The 17,306-nt window shown below is 37.4% G+C and overlaps 1 protein-coding gene across 4 annotated transcripts in view; it reads right to left on the bottom strand.

Moving 5' to 3' along the window:
• Nucleotides 1-17,306, bottom strand: part of GLRB (glycine receptor beta) — a 53,129-nt gene that overhangs the window by 10,873 nt on the left and 24,950 nt on the right. For 3 of the 4 annotated variants that reach the window (XM_052778062.1, XM_052778047.1, XM_052778054.1), the window contains exons 5-9: nucleotides 16,521-16,750; nucleotides 13,507-13,589; nucleotides 10,656-10,796; nucleotides 7,064-7,216; nucleotides 451-743 (exon numbers count right to left, since the gene is read on the bottom strand). In XM_052778062.1, the coding sequence (XP_052634022.1) occupies nucleotides 451-743; nucleotides 7,064-7,216; nucleotides 10,656-10,796; nucleotides 13,507-13,589; nucleotides 16,521-16,750 (900 nt within the window). The remainder of the gene's footprint in view (nucleotides 1-450; nucleotides 744-7,063; nucleotides 7,217-10,655; nucleotides 10,797-13,506; nucleotides 13,590-16,520; nucleotides 16,751-17,306) is intronic. The other variant, XM_052778070.1, reaches the window with a different exon arrangement.

Here is a 17,306-nt window from a genome sequence, read left to right as displayed (position 1 = left end):
TTCTGGATCCCTGGCTTCAGAGATGCTTGACATGCAATGCGGCGCAGCTGTGGCCATCCCGGGGTAAGCAATGGGACGGGTGTTATTTGAGTATGCTCTCAGCAAATACTGATTAAGACTACTGTCCTCTGAATAGTTACAGTTTGACAGCTGCTATTTATTATGAGAAAAATAGCAACTGTAAAGCTGCTTGCTACTTTATTTACCTGAAGCTCAGCAGCAACCATGGCGCTAGGATATTAAAAGCAAATTTTTCATTTAGTACATCTGACCCCAAATCACTAGGGACCAATTGGTCAGACTGGTAGCTATTAATTACCAGCATGTTTTTAATGCCTTGGCCACTTCTAAGGTTAAGCATTATCCAAAACTATTACGACAGTATATTCCTGGAATTGTGCTAATAGAGGATAATGCTGATTTTGCATACCCAGCTTTCGCCGCTCCTACCTGTAAAGTGCTGATGTGGACAGGAGTCCCTGTGCCATTCACAGTGTTCTTCTTGGCAGCATTTCCACCCTTTCCTTCCACTTGCTCTGCCTTGGCAATCTTTGCTTTTTCGGCTTCAATTCTCTTTGGATTGTTTAGCATTACCTGAACCACCGCGTACTCCACCAGGGATGCAAACCCAAAGAGAAGGCAAACAATCAGCCAGACATCTAAGGCCTTCACGTAAGACACTTTGGGAAGCTCAGCAGCAAGAGTGGTACATTCAGATGCCAAGCTGAGCACTGAGAAAATACCTACAAAAAGAAAAACAATATATTGATTAAAGAAAACTTACCCTTATTGACACTGGCTGTGCTCTTCCTCTGAAACAGACAATACTGAATGATGTTTTGTAACAGTGAATGGGACTTCACGATGTGGTCGGTGCAGCAGGTATACAAAGTGCACATGCCTTCAGTCAATGAACAAGTTAAACTGAATACTTAGGCAGGACATTGAAGTTAATGATGAATTATTAATAATGACTACCTTCATTTTATAAACAGAGAAACAAGTAAGTGAGGCTAAACTTGTTGCTGTGGTTTTCCTACCCCATCACACATCACACAGTTGGGAAATGGGCTTTCCAAAGACATATCTTACAATGTGCATCTAAGTCTGGGAAGATGGAAGAGAAATATATGATACTTAAAAGTTTTTGCTGAAGAGCAAAGCTGTATCAGCACATTAAAAAGTCTGTGTTCCCAATTCACTGTGAAGATGAAAACACTGAGGCGATTGAGGGTCTACAAACATTCCCTATCCGAGCTTCCAGGATCTAGAGGAAGCTTTCTAGATAAAGTGCCTTTCAGGAAGGCCTTATCATGAAAAACACCCGCATCTGCAAAGACTGCTGAAAGGTCACACTCAACGTCGGACTGGGTTTCAACAAGTATTTCTCCTAACAAGGCTTCCAAATGTCACCAACAACACAGGGCTCACATCATAAGAGACAAAATATAAGCCTGATCTCAAAGAAAGATTTCCCACAGGCTCCTATGAAATGGAAATAGTAGCACGGACATTTGGAAAAAGCTAACATTAGAAATGGCTGTCACGTGCACAAAACTTAGTTCAACCTCCCAGTTCAGAATGTTGCATTTTGGTTTTGTGAATGCTAATGATAAAAATCTTTAGTTATGAGTGGGTGGCTTCATGAAATGTAATTTGTGTCTAAAGAAAATGTTACGTTTCTTATATTGGTCGCATGTGCTATCCAAAACATGAAAAATTTTGTAATTCATAGAGCGATCATTTTTTTCAGATCCATTTTAAGTAACTGAGGATGTGAAAATCTTAATAAAACTGGAAGTATCTGTATTGGCCTATGAAAGTATTCAATTCTAGTTGATCATAAATAACACATCGTTCTTTTGCTACTGTTCCCATTTGGATTTTAATAAGATTGATATGATACTTTATTTGGTATTAATCTCAAATGGGCAATTTACTAGCTGCTAAAACACTGAAGAGAAAGTATAAAGAAATTATTACAGTCATACGATTTTAAAATACAAAATTTTATGATGTTTTATTTAAAATGTGTAATATCAACGTATCATTGCAAAGCTGGATTTTTTTGTCCATTGGGATAACACAGAATGGCCAGATGTGCTATCTCAGATCAGAATGACATGGCAGATACTGAATAGACAATCCTCAGTGTCCACTCTGGCCTATTTTCCATCTACTGTATCGGAAGCATTCAAGTACAAACATTCCCATGAGGACAGAAAGTGAGCATAGAATAGTCCCCTGTTAAAAAAATTTATTTTCACTGACCAACACCAGCTGTCTGGGGATGAACACTAATTATGGATCATCAGGAACTGCAATAACAAGTACAAATAAGGCTGTACTGCCTCTTAACATATACAGGACACCTCTGCCTATGCCCAGCTTGCTGTTTGTTCTCTAACAGTATACTGTATCAAGTACCACACATGTCTATGCTCGACTTCTGAATGGCAGCCTCTACCCTTACACTGAATAACCAAATTAGCCAATGATATGGACTGGCTCAATGTCTTGGATATTGTAATTTTTTTCTTACTAACTTTAAAAATGTTTACTATCTTAATATGCGAGTATTACTTCCATGCCTGGTGCTGAAAACATTTGTACAACCACTTCGTAGAGCTTAAAATACTAGATCTTACAATCTTGGATTTAATTTTACAAAAATAACTTACAAATTCTACTGGCTGAAAAGATTTTAGTGGAGCAATTGAGGTCATGGTGACCTGCCGCTAATTTCCATTTGTCTGGATTCCTAGGATGAGAAGTTCATTCTCAGAGTTTGAGAAACTTCTAGGTTTCCAGGGTAACACTAAAATGAGATGGAAGCACAGAAATACTCTATTAAGCAACCATGTGCTGCCAGATCAGAGTTGGCATGGCCTTGGAGACCGTAGCATCAGAGTTGTAAGTTGCACCTCTGGCAGCAGCTGCACTAGGTACCTACCTAACACAATCCAAAGCTCAAGGCTCAAACATGAGTGAGGCTCAAACATGTTAATGAACAATTAAACTGCAAGATTACTTTTTTTTTTTTTAAAAAAAAGGAAACAAAAAAATCCCCCTTTTCTTCTCAGGGAGCACTAAAGAGAAGGGACAGAGCTCCTTCCTCCACACTTGCAAAGTAAAGGGAAAGTTGGCCTTTCTAGGAAATACCTCTGCATTTTTGCCCCTAGTGTGGCATCCTTCTTGATGGCAAAGTTTAGCTTATCAGTAAGGTTAGTCAGCTCCCAGACTAAAGCATGATTGTACCGAGCTACTACTTTAAAAATTCTACCTAAGGTTACATGTGGATAATATCTGAAAGTGTCAGTCCAGCAAAGCACTTCAGCACATGCTGCCAGATAAATAAATCTCCCGTTTTTGAATCCATCAAACTTACTGGCCTCAGCACTATCTCCTGGCAGTGAATTCCACAGATTAATTATGTGCTGTATAAAATAGCATTTTCTGGTTTATATTACTGCTTAAAAAATATCTGGCTTCATCTCACTAATGTTATTGAAAAAGGTAATATTCTGTCTTGCTTTCCTTATAATTTGGTATCTCTAATACATTCTCTTCTCTCATTAAACTTCATAAACTAAAAGACATAATCTTGCCAATCCTTCTTCATACTACAGTTTTAACATGTATCTTTATGTCTTTCCTTCGAGACCCTACATTTGTTACAATTTTATAAAATTAAATAACTAGAACTAAGACAGATCTGAGGACAGGAGTGACGGCGGGGGGAGGGGCATGCCTGGCTGCAGACCTAGCTGTCCTTTGTATGTGGGGAATATATTACTGATCACTACTCCAAGCTTTTAGTTACCCTGTTGTACCCCCCCGTCTGCACTCTGGACTAATGCTCCATGCCGTCAGGCCGCTACGGGGGCACAGAAGTCCGATATCCCTTCAGATCCCTACAGCTCCAGGGAAGATCTTACTCCCTTTGGGGATCACATGGCAGTGAAGGAAAGAAAGGAATTTTTTAAATGGATGCTGGCATTCTTTCCATCTGTGAAGAAGTGAAGAGAGTCCCGTCGGGCTCATTAAAAGGTGAAATACAAGCATCTAATTAGACAGAAGCATTCAGTGGTATCAGCCTTTGTGTCGCATAGCCACAGCTGTCCAGACACCAGTCCTTTGTGGACTTCCCTACCACCAGATGATCTAGTTGGGTGAAATGAGACAGGTATAAATAGGGCTTGCAACTTATTCAGTTCCTACATGGACACATGCTTTTTCTTCAAACAAACATCCCTTTCCCAGAACATTAATCAGTCTACAAAAACATATTCTGCTTACTGGCTTGCAAAGTGTCTTGTATTCCTAAATCACCTGGAAACTTCTGAGATGCCTTGCCATGGGGAGCAGTGGCCCACTATACTTAACTGTAGGGATGACTGCATTAAGATATTAAGTAAATCTGCAGTAGCTTCTCATCTGATGAGATCTGTATCTAGCCATTGAGAGTGTAGAGGCCTTTGGTAACACTTTCTTGGGATTAGATATCATTCACTTGACACACAAATGTTAATCTTGTTAGATTTCAAGGTCAACTATCTTCAAGGATGTAGCTAGAAGAGCTAGTTTGTTGCCCTCCTTCAAATTGGAGACACATAACTCTTACCCCAGTGACAGTGTTAACAACTTGCGTTACTAAATACTGACTCATGACTAAAGGATTGTCAGATTTAAGGTTTTTTGCTTCTCTGGGGATTCAGGATAAGTCACATAGCCAGGCCAATGGTTAGTACCTTTGAAAATGCACTATTTCCAAAATGCTAATACATAAAAGGAGCCAATAAACACTTACAATAAATGAAACAAACAATAAATCAGCGTGCATGTTTAGTCACAAAGACATCCATGTTACATAAATCAGCACTATGCCTCTTATAAATCCAATATATAATTAATAAGCCTACCTGGTTGGCTATTTGAAGTGCAGGATGATAAAAGTGGAAATACAGGTCAGGTTTCAATCATATTGGAGCTCACTATATGAAAAATATTTCCAGTTCTTGCTTCTATCTTTTTATTTTAATGCACGCTACATTTTCCCCACACTTTTTTTCTTAAAATGTCTTATGTTTCCCATTATGGAATGAATCCTTGCTACTTCTCCAGGTAAGAAATTATATTTGTTACTTGCTATCAAACTAATACAGATTGTGACTCCTCCCCAAGTAACTATTAATATTTTTAAAGGTCAAAAAAAACCCCACCTGATTTGTATTCTGAAATAGACCCCTAGAAAAAAGATACAATAAATATAATGAAATACTGGTTTTGTTACATTTAATTAGAGCAAGGTAGTCAACTGTGGTTCACAAGCCAGAAGTAGCACTCCAGTCACGGCTCTCCAGATTTTACAATAGAATAGACTATTTCAGTTGGAAAGGACCTACAACGATCATCTAGTGCAACTGCCTGACCAATCTGGGGCTGACCAAAAGTTAAAGCATGTTGTTAAGGGCATTGTCCAAATGCCTCTTGAACACTGACAGGCTTGGGGCATCGACCACCTCTCGAGGAAGCCTGTTCCAGTGTCTGACCACCTCTCATGGTAAAGAAATGCTTCCTAATGTCCAGTCTAAACCTCCCCTGGCGCAGCTGTGAACCATTCCCACGTGTCCTGTCACTGGATACCAGGGAGAAGAGATCAGCACCTTCCTCTCCACATCCCCTCCTCAGGAAGTTGTAGAGAGCAATGAGGTTGCCCCTCAGCCTCCTTTTCTCCAAACTAGACAAGCCTAAAGCCCTCAGCTGCTCCTCACAGGACATTCCCTCCAGCCCTTTCACCAGCTTTGTTGCCCTCCTCTGGACGCATTCAGGGACCTTCACATCCTTCTTAAATTGTGGGGGTTTTGCGGCTCTTAGTTTATTTTGCCTGTCGTACCACTGGAGGAGGAAGAGGCATGGTAGATGACCTGAGATGGGAGTAATGGGGCTCAGGCCAGGGGGTACGTGGATGCTTTTCCGCCTAACAAAACTCAGCACCGTTCCTGCTCCAGCTAGCTCTTAACAGGGATTTCAGCTACCCACTGCTGCAAGACTCTGCAGATCACAGACACAGACTGGTAAGGTGATGTGGCAGGTCCTGACTCCAAGGGTCTCCAGTGCTTATCGACACACATTCATGCATGTGAGGCTGCACAGGAGTCATGTCCTGTGGGGGTGTGGAGGTCCAAGTGTGGGTGAGAGGTTTCTTAGGAAGGCAGGTGGCTGGAGGGATTCTGCAGCTGCACCCCTGGGGTCTTGGAAACAGGTGCACTGAACCTCCTGGGACATGGAAAAGATTTGGAGAGTATGGACTTGGGGAGGTGGGAGTGCCAGGGAAAAGGGAAGCACGGGGGGGCCAGAGCATGGGGCAGGAGAGGTCATGGCATGGGGAAGGGAATCCAAATAGGAGAATCATTGAGCTCTTGGGGTCAGCAGGTTTGGCCACCCCAGAGTTGGAGTCCCATGTACAATCCAATTAGTCAAGATAATATTGTTTGGATTAACTCCATGTCTTACTATTTCATAATACACGAAGGGCCTGCATACTGCGCTGTGCTGAGCAGCATGAATGCATGAGCCTGAAGTACTTGCATGAACTGAGCCCCTAATGAAATAAAGCCAATCAGGTAACAAGGATGCTAATTCTCTTCCAGTCATCATTCTGTTTCTATTAATTCAGAAAAACTCCTCCAAGAGGTAGCTATGTAGAGCCTTACCCATCACCCTGCTTTCTTACTGATTATTCAGATGTTCAATTTCCTATAAACTGCATATTGCCACAGTGTCTGCAGCATCACCCGAACGTGTATAAGATCAGATTTGTCTGGGTTGAGAGAATCAGAGACAGTGTGCTTCTCACACAAACGCTGGAACCATTATCAAGCGAAGTCTTAATGTGGAGGTGGATTTTACAGGACTAGGAATGAGGAGGTTTCAGTGAAAATGATGAGCAGATAATGGAAGTGAAGTTGCTTTCAGTGTCCAGTGTCATGTTGTCAAAGCAACTGAGAATGACTCAATGGCGTTAAAGTGGATTGTGACGGTATGTGTAAACGCAGGTTACCCAGTGGGACTCTTGCAGCACTTGCATCAGGATTGATCCAAAATGACAGCCAGGACAGAACAACAATTAGCAGTGTAGGAGCATAAACACCCATCATGTAAAATCCAACTTGTCTTCTTAAAGTGAAGATTACTTCTACACAAGTGTAATAACCTTTAAAGAAATAAATGCATTAATGTTTAATGTGCTTTGCAGGTCAACCTCTTCCGATCCATATCTTCCAGGCTTTTTTCTATTTAAGTTAAGAGCAAAAGTTCAAGGATTTGATTTTCTTTATAAATGCAAAGAGTTCAATTTGAAAAAAATAATGTTCAAAACACAGATGTATATAACCGCCAAGTGTGGTCAGGCATGTGGTACTCTCTCTGCTCTATAAGGCACCCTCCACCTTTTCACAGTGCATCAGTAACAGGCAGTTAAAGTGACTCCCATCTTGATGCTGGCTTCAAGATGCAGTCCAGATAAAACCAATGGGGTCTAGCAGTCATACTAGCTTAAGCTCATCTGAAAATCCTACTTAGCATTAATTTGTGCAAAAGATGGAATAAAGAAATATTAGCATAGAAAGTTTAGAATGGAAAGAGGTGATCTGAATGTGACTAAGCAGAGATTCCCCCAGTACTGAAAGCTGGTACAGGTGACTTCTAAAATTGGTAGAGACTTTTTAAAAAAGACTCTAAAAATACTGTAAATTTTAAAAACAAGGAATACTGCCTCAAATCTTTTAAAAGAGGATCTAAAGCACACAAACATTTCAGAAGATATCTGTTAAGATGAATTCAATAAAAAATAAAGCTGCAGATACTAGAGGTTTTGCTGGAGATAACAGATGGATCAGGAAGTCCGATAACCAGAACACAAATTCTGTTCATATTTTCACTTAATTAGTAGAACTGGCATTTTTATGTTAATATTAACACAATAGCACTGTAAAACCAACTTCATAAACTATTCTATCACAACGAAAAGGCATTCCTATGTTATAGTACAACAATTCCAAAATACAGATCAGTCTATATCTATCAATCAAGTTGGTGCAAAGCTGATTTAGAAGATAGAATCTGTCAAAAATATATCTATTTATCTTCTATATTTTATCAATTAAATGCCATAGGATGATAAGTTATCTTAAAAGTGCTGTTTGGGCATACAATAACCAAAACAACATAACAATAAAACATTAAGGAAAAATTTCCTTGTGTAGAAGACACTATACAGTATTTTATAGTTCATTCTATCCTCTTTAATGATCTGTTGTCTGACAGATTTCCCCTCTATAATTTCTGAAGAGTTTCCAGATGCTTCTAGGTTTTATTTTCAAATGAGGGATGACCTTCAAAATCATTATTTGTTTGCTTTATGCCAGAAATGCATTCTGTATGCCTTTGAATCATCTTCCATCAGGCAGAGAATAGTATCTATTGCCCTCACCATTCAGCTCGCAAGGATCTATTTGGATCTGTCATACATATTGATAAACAAAGAATAGGCAATTTGCAAATTTAAATATTCAATTTATTGCCACAAAAAGTCACCCCAAATTTGTTGACCCTCTTTCTACTTAGGTAGGTATGATAAAACTTCAGTTGACATAAATTGGCAGTAAAGATTAAGTTCTTTGCAATTGGCAAGAATCTCCTACATAGGCCATAATTTTGAAAAATATCTTCTACATGCAACACTGCCTCTTGATTACCTGTAAAATCCTTAACTGAATTAATTTTAACCATGTGTGCAAAATCTGCTTTTTAAAATACCTTCAATATAAGAATTTAAAGTAAATCAAACAACTACTGATTACTGAAAACACCCTTTAAAAATACTTCAGAGTACTAAAATATTCCATTCACATTAATGAAGTATTAATTCCAGTCTTGATTATGAGATTAGCATGGATGTTCTTAATTTTTAAACAAAAAGGATTCACAATAAAAGAATTAGGAAAACTTTAAAAAACTTCATGTTGTCACTCTACCCCCTCTGATGGTTCTCTCAGGTTCTTTCTTCAATGTTCAAATCACATATACACACACACACAATGTGGCCATTTTACTGAGCATTTTGCACAGTGTCATTTCAACTTGTGGTCACAAAGTGCTGAAACTTGAGAGAACGCTACTGATTTTCTTTCCTGTTTAATGGTAAAGTGTACAATTCTTAGATTTTTTTCTTTAAGGTTCCTAAAAATACCTAAAATATCGAAAGAGTTTTTAGATGTTTAATTTTAGATTTAAGGCAAAACTCAAAATTATCATGATAACTTCAATAACAAGATAGCAATCTTGAGTAAGTATTTCCTTTCTCCCTCAGAGACAATGTAAGTATTCCAATTTTTCCATTTGTATAACTTTTATTTTGGAATTGTAAGATCCATTCCTTTAATATTTCACTACTTTACAGCCTATTTTTTTCAGTAAATTCATTGTTTAATAAAGAATAAAATATTTTTCTCACTGCTAAGTAAGCTTCTACCATATCCTGACTTAGATTGGAATGCAATCACTGCCAATTTTTAGTTGTGCTTTCACAAACGCAGAATTTTCCTGAGGAGAGCTAATTTCATATTATTACAAATGGTAAATCACCTGGGATGCTGAGTTATGCAGTTAGGCTAAGAACTCCCTCATTCTGCAGTTAAAAAACAAACCCCATTTCAATTTTCATTATCTTTTTCAAGTTAAATTCTTTAACTCTGAGATCTCCTAAGGTTACTTGAGATCTCTTCAGACTTGGGATCTAGCTCAGAAATAACTGCAAGTAACAGACCCTCAACTTCAGCTGAATAGTCAATGAGAAACTTGCAGGGGATCCTCAGAAGCTGCAGCACCACAGCCATCCTCACTGAGTTTTAATGGGAGGTGTATTTATATGATGTAAGAGCACTCACTAAAATACACCCTGCTGACTTCTCTTCTTGTAGAAAGTCTTGTGGTTGCCACAGTATGTGAGTACTTTGGATATAATTATAGGCAGGAATCAGTCAAGGTAGAAAAGATAAATCATTAGAAGCCAGAGTACAAAAATCATTGGATAAATTTGTGCCCAAACTCAGAAAATAATCATAGGATGAAATAAATACAGGGCTGAGGATTGTAAGCAGCTTTCTATAATGACAGACTTTCCAAAACACTTAGAGAAAGGAAGAACCTGCAGGGTGAAGCATGTGAAGTTACACTCTAATACTATCCACTTCTGGAACAAAAGTCGGACTGGAAAACCAAACCAAAATCATCCTACTTTGCTGCAACTGGCATAATTCTATGTGAACATCCTTTCAGAAAAGTTAGACACTTACAAGCATAAATGGTATTAGGACTATAGAAACAAAATGGTGATAGTAAGATCACAAGACATGTAAGCAAAACCAAGACAAACATTTAATCTCATCTTCAACCTAGATGTTTCTACATTTGAATTAGTTTGCAGTAATCACATATGATAGTTACTATTATATGAACTACTTGTTAGTTAAAAGTAATCTATTTTATCCCATGAAATGTAAGGCATGAACAGGAATATTAACCATTAACTATAAACAGTAATTGAAGGAAGCTTAAAGTTTTTTACCAAGGAAATTACTTATATTACCTACCTGTGCCTTTATAGTACTTGGTACAGTTACCATATTCAATATCCTCCTTTTTAATATCAAACTGAGGCAGAGCAATTTTCTCTAGCTGTACAGGATCTCCAGACTGCCAGATAAACCGTAAGTCATCAGTTGTGTAACCAACTACAAGAACAAAATAATAATAATTGTTTAAAGAACCATCTCAATCAGAGTAAGCTCTGCAAGAAAATCTAGCATACATGTATTGTATTTCTTTCTCTCTTTTTCTTTCTATATCCTGTTCAAAGAATTAAATACAAAAATGAAATAATCCACAACTGAATTTTTATGTAGGCCTAAATTAGGACTTGGTGGGTGGAACATTACATTATCAGCAATATTACACTGATTAAGAGGTGTTTGTTACAGTGCTTACTGTTTAAACAAAGCAAGCAGAGCTCTGTTCTCCACAACTTTGAAGTCTCCGTATTCATTCATACTCTACTTCAGCAAAGCATGAAAAATATCCTGAACTTTAACAGCACTCACAAGTCCTAGTAACTTCAAAAGAATTTAACAACTCAATTCCTGTGATGAACCTTGGGTTTTGTGTAAAACAACCTTTCTGCTTAGTTGTTCAGATTAAAGGCCCTGATTCATGAAAGCATTGCCATTCAGGAAATACTTGACCAGGAATTTAGATGTGTAGTCCTACTGAAATCAGTTCAGTGCCTTCATGATCTCCTGAGTATGGACAGTCTTCAGCATACATGTGAGTGTCTAAATCATGGTACCTACAACACCACCAAGTGAGAGGCAGTGAAAGGTAAGCTCACAATATTCAAGCATAAAGCAATATTGATTAAATATGCATAATCATAATTATGATTTTACATGCCATTTTTCTGCTACCTTCTGTTTATTAAGGATTAACTTAATTCAAACAGAGATAATGTGTGTTAAATGGGAACAGAGATGGGGAAACATAAAAAGGATGGGATTTGGAATGCAGTGTTTTGCAATTCAAAGCCTCTGAAAAATGTTTAAAGAACTATTCTTTTTCTGGAGGCATTAGACAGATTATTTTTTTTACCTTTGAAAAACAGCTGTGACTAAAAAAGGTAAATTGTTTATAAGCTAACTTCTGTAAGATTCACAACTTTATAAAAATCACAATGTCTCAAAGCTCCATGATGGAAGATAATATAAAAAAAAATTAGATGTTTTAATGCTTCATTCATAAAATCAGTCTCACCCCCTTACAACATACAGCAAATCACAAAACTGCCAAGATCCTTTATGATAACAATTACTGGACAGTGAAAATTTTGTCTATAGGGAACTGGGTATCATAACTGCAGACACAAGAACAGCTTAGTAAAAACTGGTGGCCTTTTTCGTTTTGGAAATCTAGCAACTAGAAATAAAATATTGAGTTGAAAATAACTTAAGTAGAATAAAACTGCCAATGGCTAACAGGGAAAGCAAGCCCACTGCTGGAACTGGAGGGACAGACAGAAAGTCATGGGTACCATTCTTACTTTTGTCAACTGAATTAAAAGGTAGAAAGAAGAAAGTTTAGTGCACACTGCCTTTCCAAAGGAGCAAATTCCTCCTGAATTTGAATATATCAATTTAGCATGGAGAGAGACAATAAGGTTGTTTAAATAAAGTTACTGATAATTTTTTTATGAGTAGCTCTTCCTTGAATAACTATGCCTTGCAATGCTTGTAAAGCAACCCAGACTGAGAAAGCTTGAGCAAACTTCCATTAATATTAGTGTCTAATTCCAGTTTAACCCCAAACTGATTTGGGTTTACTATAAGAGTTTACTTCAGCTCATGTACATACATATTAATGATGGGCAAAACTACTATGGACATACTACAGTTCTAAAGGTAAATGCTGGCAATCGATAACAAAATTGTAAAGCTCTGATATCATTATTATTATTATTATTATTACCGTTGTCCCCACTGGGATGCCCTGCTCAGCTTTGATTAACCTTGCTCTTTCTTCACTTTTGTCTTCCCTTCCCTGACAGCACCTTCCCCACCAGACCTGGTGGAGTGACAACTGAACAAAGTTTTTGTCCAGGAGCTGGCCGGAGCAAGCCACCTTCCTTCTCTCTGCTCCACACTTGTCCTTACTCAGAAAAACAAAATTACCATGAAAGTGGGATCACCAGGGATCAGAGTGTTGGGAAAAGGCTGTCATTGAATAGGCACCCTTGCACTTGGGGTGCAGGAAAGAAGACGGGTTTCAGAAACATTTTGGCTGCAACTTCCAGCATGGCATGAAGCCCTTCAGAGGTGAGACCTGCCTGTCCCTTCATAAAATCAAATCACCTAGAGACCAGGGAAGGATTGGTAAGGGAGAGATGCCTGACTACATCCACAACACATCTTGAAACCACTTTCAAAAGGTTTCATACTAAATGCTCTCAATGTATTGGCATCAAATACTTTTCCTTTGGTACCGTATCAAACGAGTTTCAAACGATACCGTGCATCATCAGTGCAAGGGGATGAATTGGACCCCAACAACCTACAAAGCAACACAGGTTGTGGAAGTTAAAACTACCTGGAAAACCATGGATTCTTTTTTCCAAATGATATGTGTTTCCATTTTATTAAGTTTATTGTAAATGTTTTTAAAAAACTCATCAGTTGTCATTATGTTTGATAGCAAAAGCTAAAAATAGAGTGCGTGGTGCCATAACCGTAAGAAACATTTTTGATAGGGGGAAGTACATTGGTAGGAACCAGTGAATATTAATTTCAAGATTCATTAAAAATGTTGACATGAGCAATACAGAATTGATCATTTTTTGTTTGATTCTCAGGCACGCCTAGAAGGCAACTGTTTTTATGCACAGACTGATTTACATACAGCTTTCCAATTGCATCTTGCAGCGCTGTGTATCCATAGGAAACAAGGTCAAGTCCAAAGGGCATGACAGAGTAATAGACAATCTGAAAATACAGAAATTGAATTTACAAACAGTTTGAGCTGCCATGTAAGTAGTAGATGGCAATAAGAAAAAAAATCACAGGTGTTTGATTTTCAGCTACTAAAATAGCAGAAAAAATTAATTAAAGTTATAATACATAGCAGTTTGAAATTGAGCTATCTCTAGTAGTCCAATAACAAATTTTTATAGAGAGTTTTAAACATACAGTAGTTCACAAATTAGAGAACTACTAATACATGACAAAATACATATAAGTCATAAAAATAACTAAACCAAAGTTCGATACAGAACAGAGTCCTGTCTCGAGCAGTGGCCAACGGCAGACTCCTGAAGAAGACTATGACACTACAGCAATGAGGAAATATTTCACCAGATATCCAGCAGCCTCCCAAAAGTTGCACCTCAAGGACTTCCTAAACCAGAAGTGATGCTTCAGTATTTAAGGGACCTTGACAGATTTTTTTTGCCTCCAAGAAGCTGCTCTGCTTTCAGTTGCTTTCTGGAATCCGTGTCAACTTTAATCATGCACAGCATCCTGCAGCAAGGAATGCCGTAGCTAAGCTGCACACACTCTAATCATCTCCTTTTATCTATCTGGAGCCTGTCTCATAGTTCTTTTACTGGAAAAGAAGGTGAAAAATCAATGTCCATCCATTCTCTCTGTGCTATTCATGATTTAGAGACCTCTATGCCACCACGTCAATTACCTTGGTTTTTCCAGTGTGAAAAGTTCTGCTTTGCTTAGCTTTTATTCACAAAGGATGCTGTTCCATGCCTTTGACCATACTTGCCTGCCTTCTTGCAGTGGGAAGACCAGAACTGCACCTTGTATTCAAGATGCAAGTATAGCATGAATTTATACAGTGGCATGACATTCTCTTTAATCCCTAATACTTCCTAGAATTCAATTCACTTTCTCAACCAGTACAGAGCCATTAGCTGACATTTTCAGAGAACTAGCCATTATTACCCAAAGGTTGTTTTCCTAGCTGGTAATAACCACCTCAAAACCAATCAGTTTTTATATAAAGTTAAAATAATTTTTTCCCACATGCATAATTTTCAGTTATTTACACTGAATTTCATCTCATACCTTGTTGCCTAGTCATTAGATTAATTTGTAATCCTCATTGTTTTCTCTTACCTTTACTATCCTGAGTATTTTGGCGTCATCAAAAGTGCCTGCCAATTCAGTTTTTGAGATGATTTATGTTGAACAGCACAGGACCCAGAAGAGATTTTTCTGTGGGACTCTACTGCTTACTTCCCCTCATGTAAGCACCAGCTGTTTACTCCTACATTCAGTTTCCTAATTCTTAGCTGTTTATGCAGGCAACAGCTTTCTCTCACATGCATTTTATCATTCACATATTTTGATAACTGGAGATTCTTTCATTTATATGTGTAATATCTCTGTAAACTAAAAATACAAGGCATAGCAATTATATATTTTTAAAAATTAAAATCTTAGTAGCATGTCACCAAACCTCAGTGCCTCAAAAAATTAATCTTACCTGCATACATATAATTTATGAACATAGTGTATTATTAAAATCCACAGAATATTTTTAGAGGACAACATCAATTTCAAACTTTATTGAATTTGGTTATGTTATTTGGAAGTTTCAGAGAAGAATTTTTCCATCAGAAACACTTCCATTAGTATTAACTCAGTATTCACTAACCTAACCTATTGCCTGAAATAAGCTCATTTATGAATAGCTGCAACCTCAAAAAATATTTGAAAAAAGTATCAATGTTTCATTTAACATTTGCTGTTTCAAATGAGAAGTTTCTTTTATAGCTGAAAGTGATTTTCTATTTTGAAGTATTAATTTCTACAGACTTCAAAACCTGCTACAGGAACAACTGAAATCAGAACCAGGACCTTCAGAGCGAGCCAAATTAAATGCTTTGATTGCCCAACATATTTTCTTTTCTGATCAATATCTGCATAAGTCTTGAGACTGAGTTTTCTCATCCTTATTTGGAAGGGGCAAAAAAGAACCCAGACTCTCCCACCTTCTTTCTTTTTTCTAGCCAATTCTAGTCCAGGACAAAATAGCTCATGTGACCATAACTTCAGAAGTCATTCCCTCTTAACGGTAAAGTTGCAGTATATTCGGGTAATCATTTTTTCCTCTATCAGGGCAATATGTTCCAATTCACACCAGAATAAAATTCACTCACTGTTAGGAAACTGAGCCTAATCTCTACAAATCATTGTGTCTATTAACTCTCCAGATCTGTAATTCACTGTGACATCCTTTTTAATCAACCAATTTGCTATTTTCAGTGGATGATTATTTTTATGGCACGGTGTATACCTTCAATAAACCAAGTCAAACCACGAAAAAGTATGCGTTAATTGCAATGAAATTAAACAATATTTTGGGGTCTTCTGAAAAAAACTACATCCAGTAAGGCACAGAACTTAATCAGGATTATGTCCCAGTACTTTTACAAAAAATTTATATTCACAAATTTTGTAATTTCTGCCTTTCCCTATATCATTAGTAAGTAATCATCATTTTCTTTAGCTGATGTAGAAATTCAAGTGGTGTGCAAATTATATTGTTTTGCTGAAGGCTTTACTTCAGATATCTTATCCATTTCATTGTGCTTCCAGGAATCTAAGCAATTATCAAAAGGGTTTAAATTTTGCTTCCAATAATACTAGTTTACTTAATGTGTTAGCTTAACATGACATAAAAACGTACATACACTTCAAATTTCTTGTACCTGCTGTGCTATCAACTGACATGTTTTAAAACATCTTCATCTGATTTCTTTACAAACATTTAATTTATTGTAATATTGTTTACAAACTGTCATATAAATGTAAATATTAGTCATAAACTGTATTACATTACTAAGTCTAACACAGCATATATATCTCATATCAAGTCATTTGAAAAAAGAGTAGTAATACCTCATGCTGACCAGGACATCTCCATCCCGAAATATAAAAAGAAGGATATTTTCTTGTGTGACATCATGGAAGTTAGCATTTTTTTCATTTGCAAAGAATAAGTCTGGCTTCCAAAGACATTTAAACATAGTTGGGTCCACTGTCAGCGTATCTGAACCTCTCCAATCATTGGGCAGTTTGAGTCTGGGGTCATTCCACTTCTGTCTTAGAAAGATGTTGACTCTATAATCCTGATGGGAAGAATACATAAATATTAGACTAGCCAAAACTCTAGCCAAAAACCCACGGAAAAAGAAAACAATTCTATCACACTCTGAAGAGAACAACAATTTATGCCCTGATTCTTCTATCACAAAGATGGTCATCACTATTTAAATGACATTAATAAGTGTTAAGGTTAATAGACTTTACTACAAATAGGTAGATGATGTCTCACTCATGTTTTGAATATAGTAACTTTCTTTAAAAAAAGGACCAAATTGTACCCCCTGAATCATTTTTGCATCCCTCGACAGTAGCCCCCTGTTTCCTAGGCGCAGAGAAAAGCATGCGGCAGGGCAGAGGGAGGCCATAGCTCGACTACCCTAAATTGCTGCAGGCAGCAGGCTCGGTTATCACTTCTGTCAGGATATCCTGTGAGTGTAAATTCCAGCTTATTCTCCATTTGGTTAAGTGGCACACTGATGGCAAAATATTACACTCTAAAAGCAAAAAACAGACCAGGTAGATAATAGATTTTACACTACACACCCAGAATACAGCCTCAGACCCTGTAACAGTTATTTG

The sequence above is a fragment of the Harpia harpyja genome, chromosome 2 (assembly GCF_026419915.1).
Source record: "Harpia harpyja isolate bHarHar1 chromosome 2, bHarHar1 primary haplotype, whole genome shotgun sequence".
NCBI classification, from domain to species: Eukaryota; Metazoa; Chordata; class Aves; order Accipitriformes; family Accipitridae; genus Harpia; species Harpia harpyja.
The sequence above is the reverse complement of the archived record's forward strand: the minus strand, read 5'-3'. Positions and strand labels throughout refer to the sequence as shown.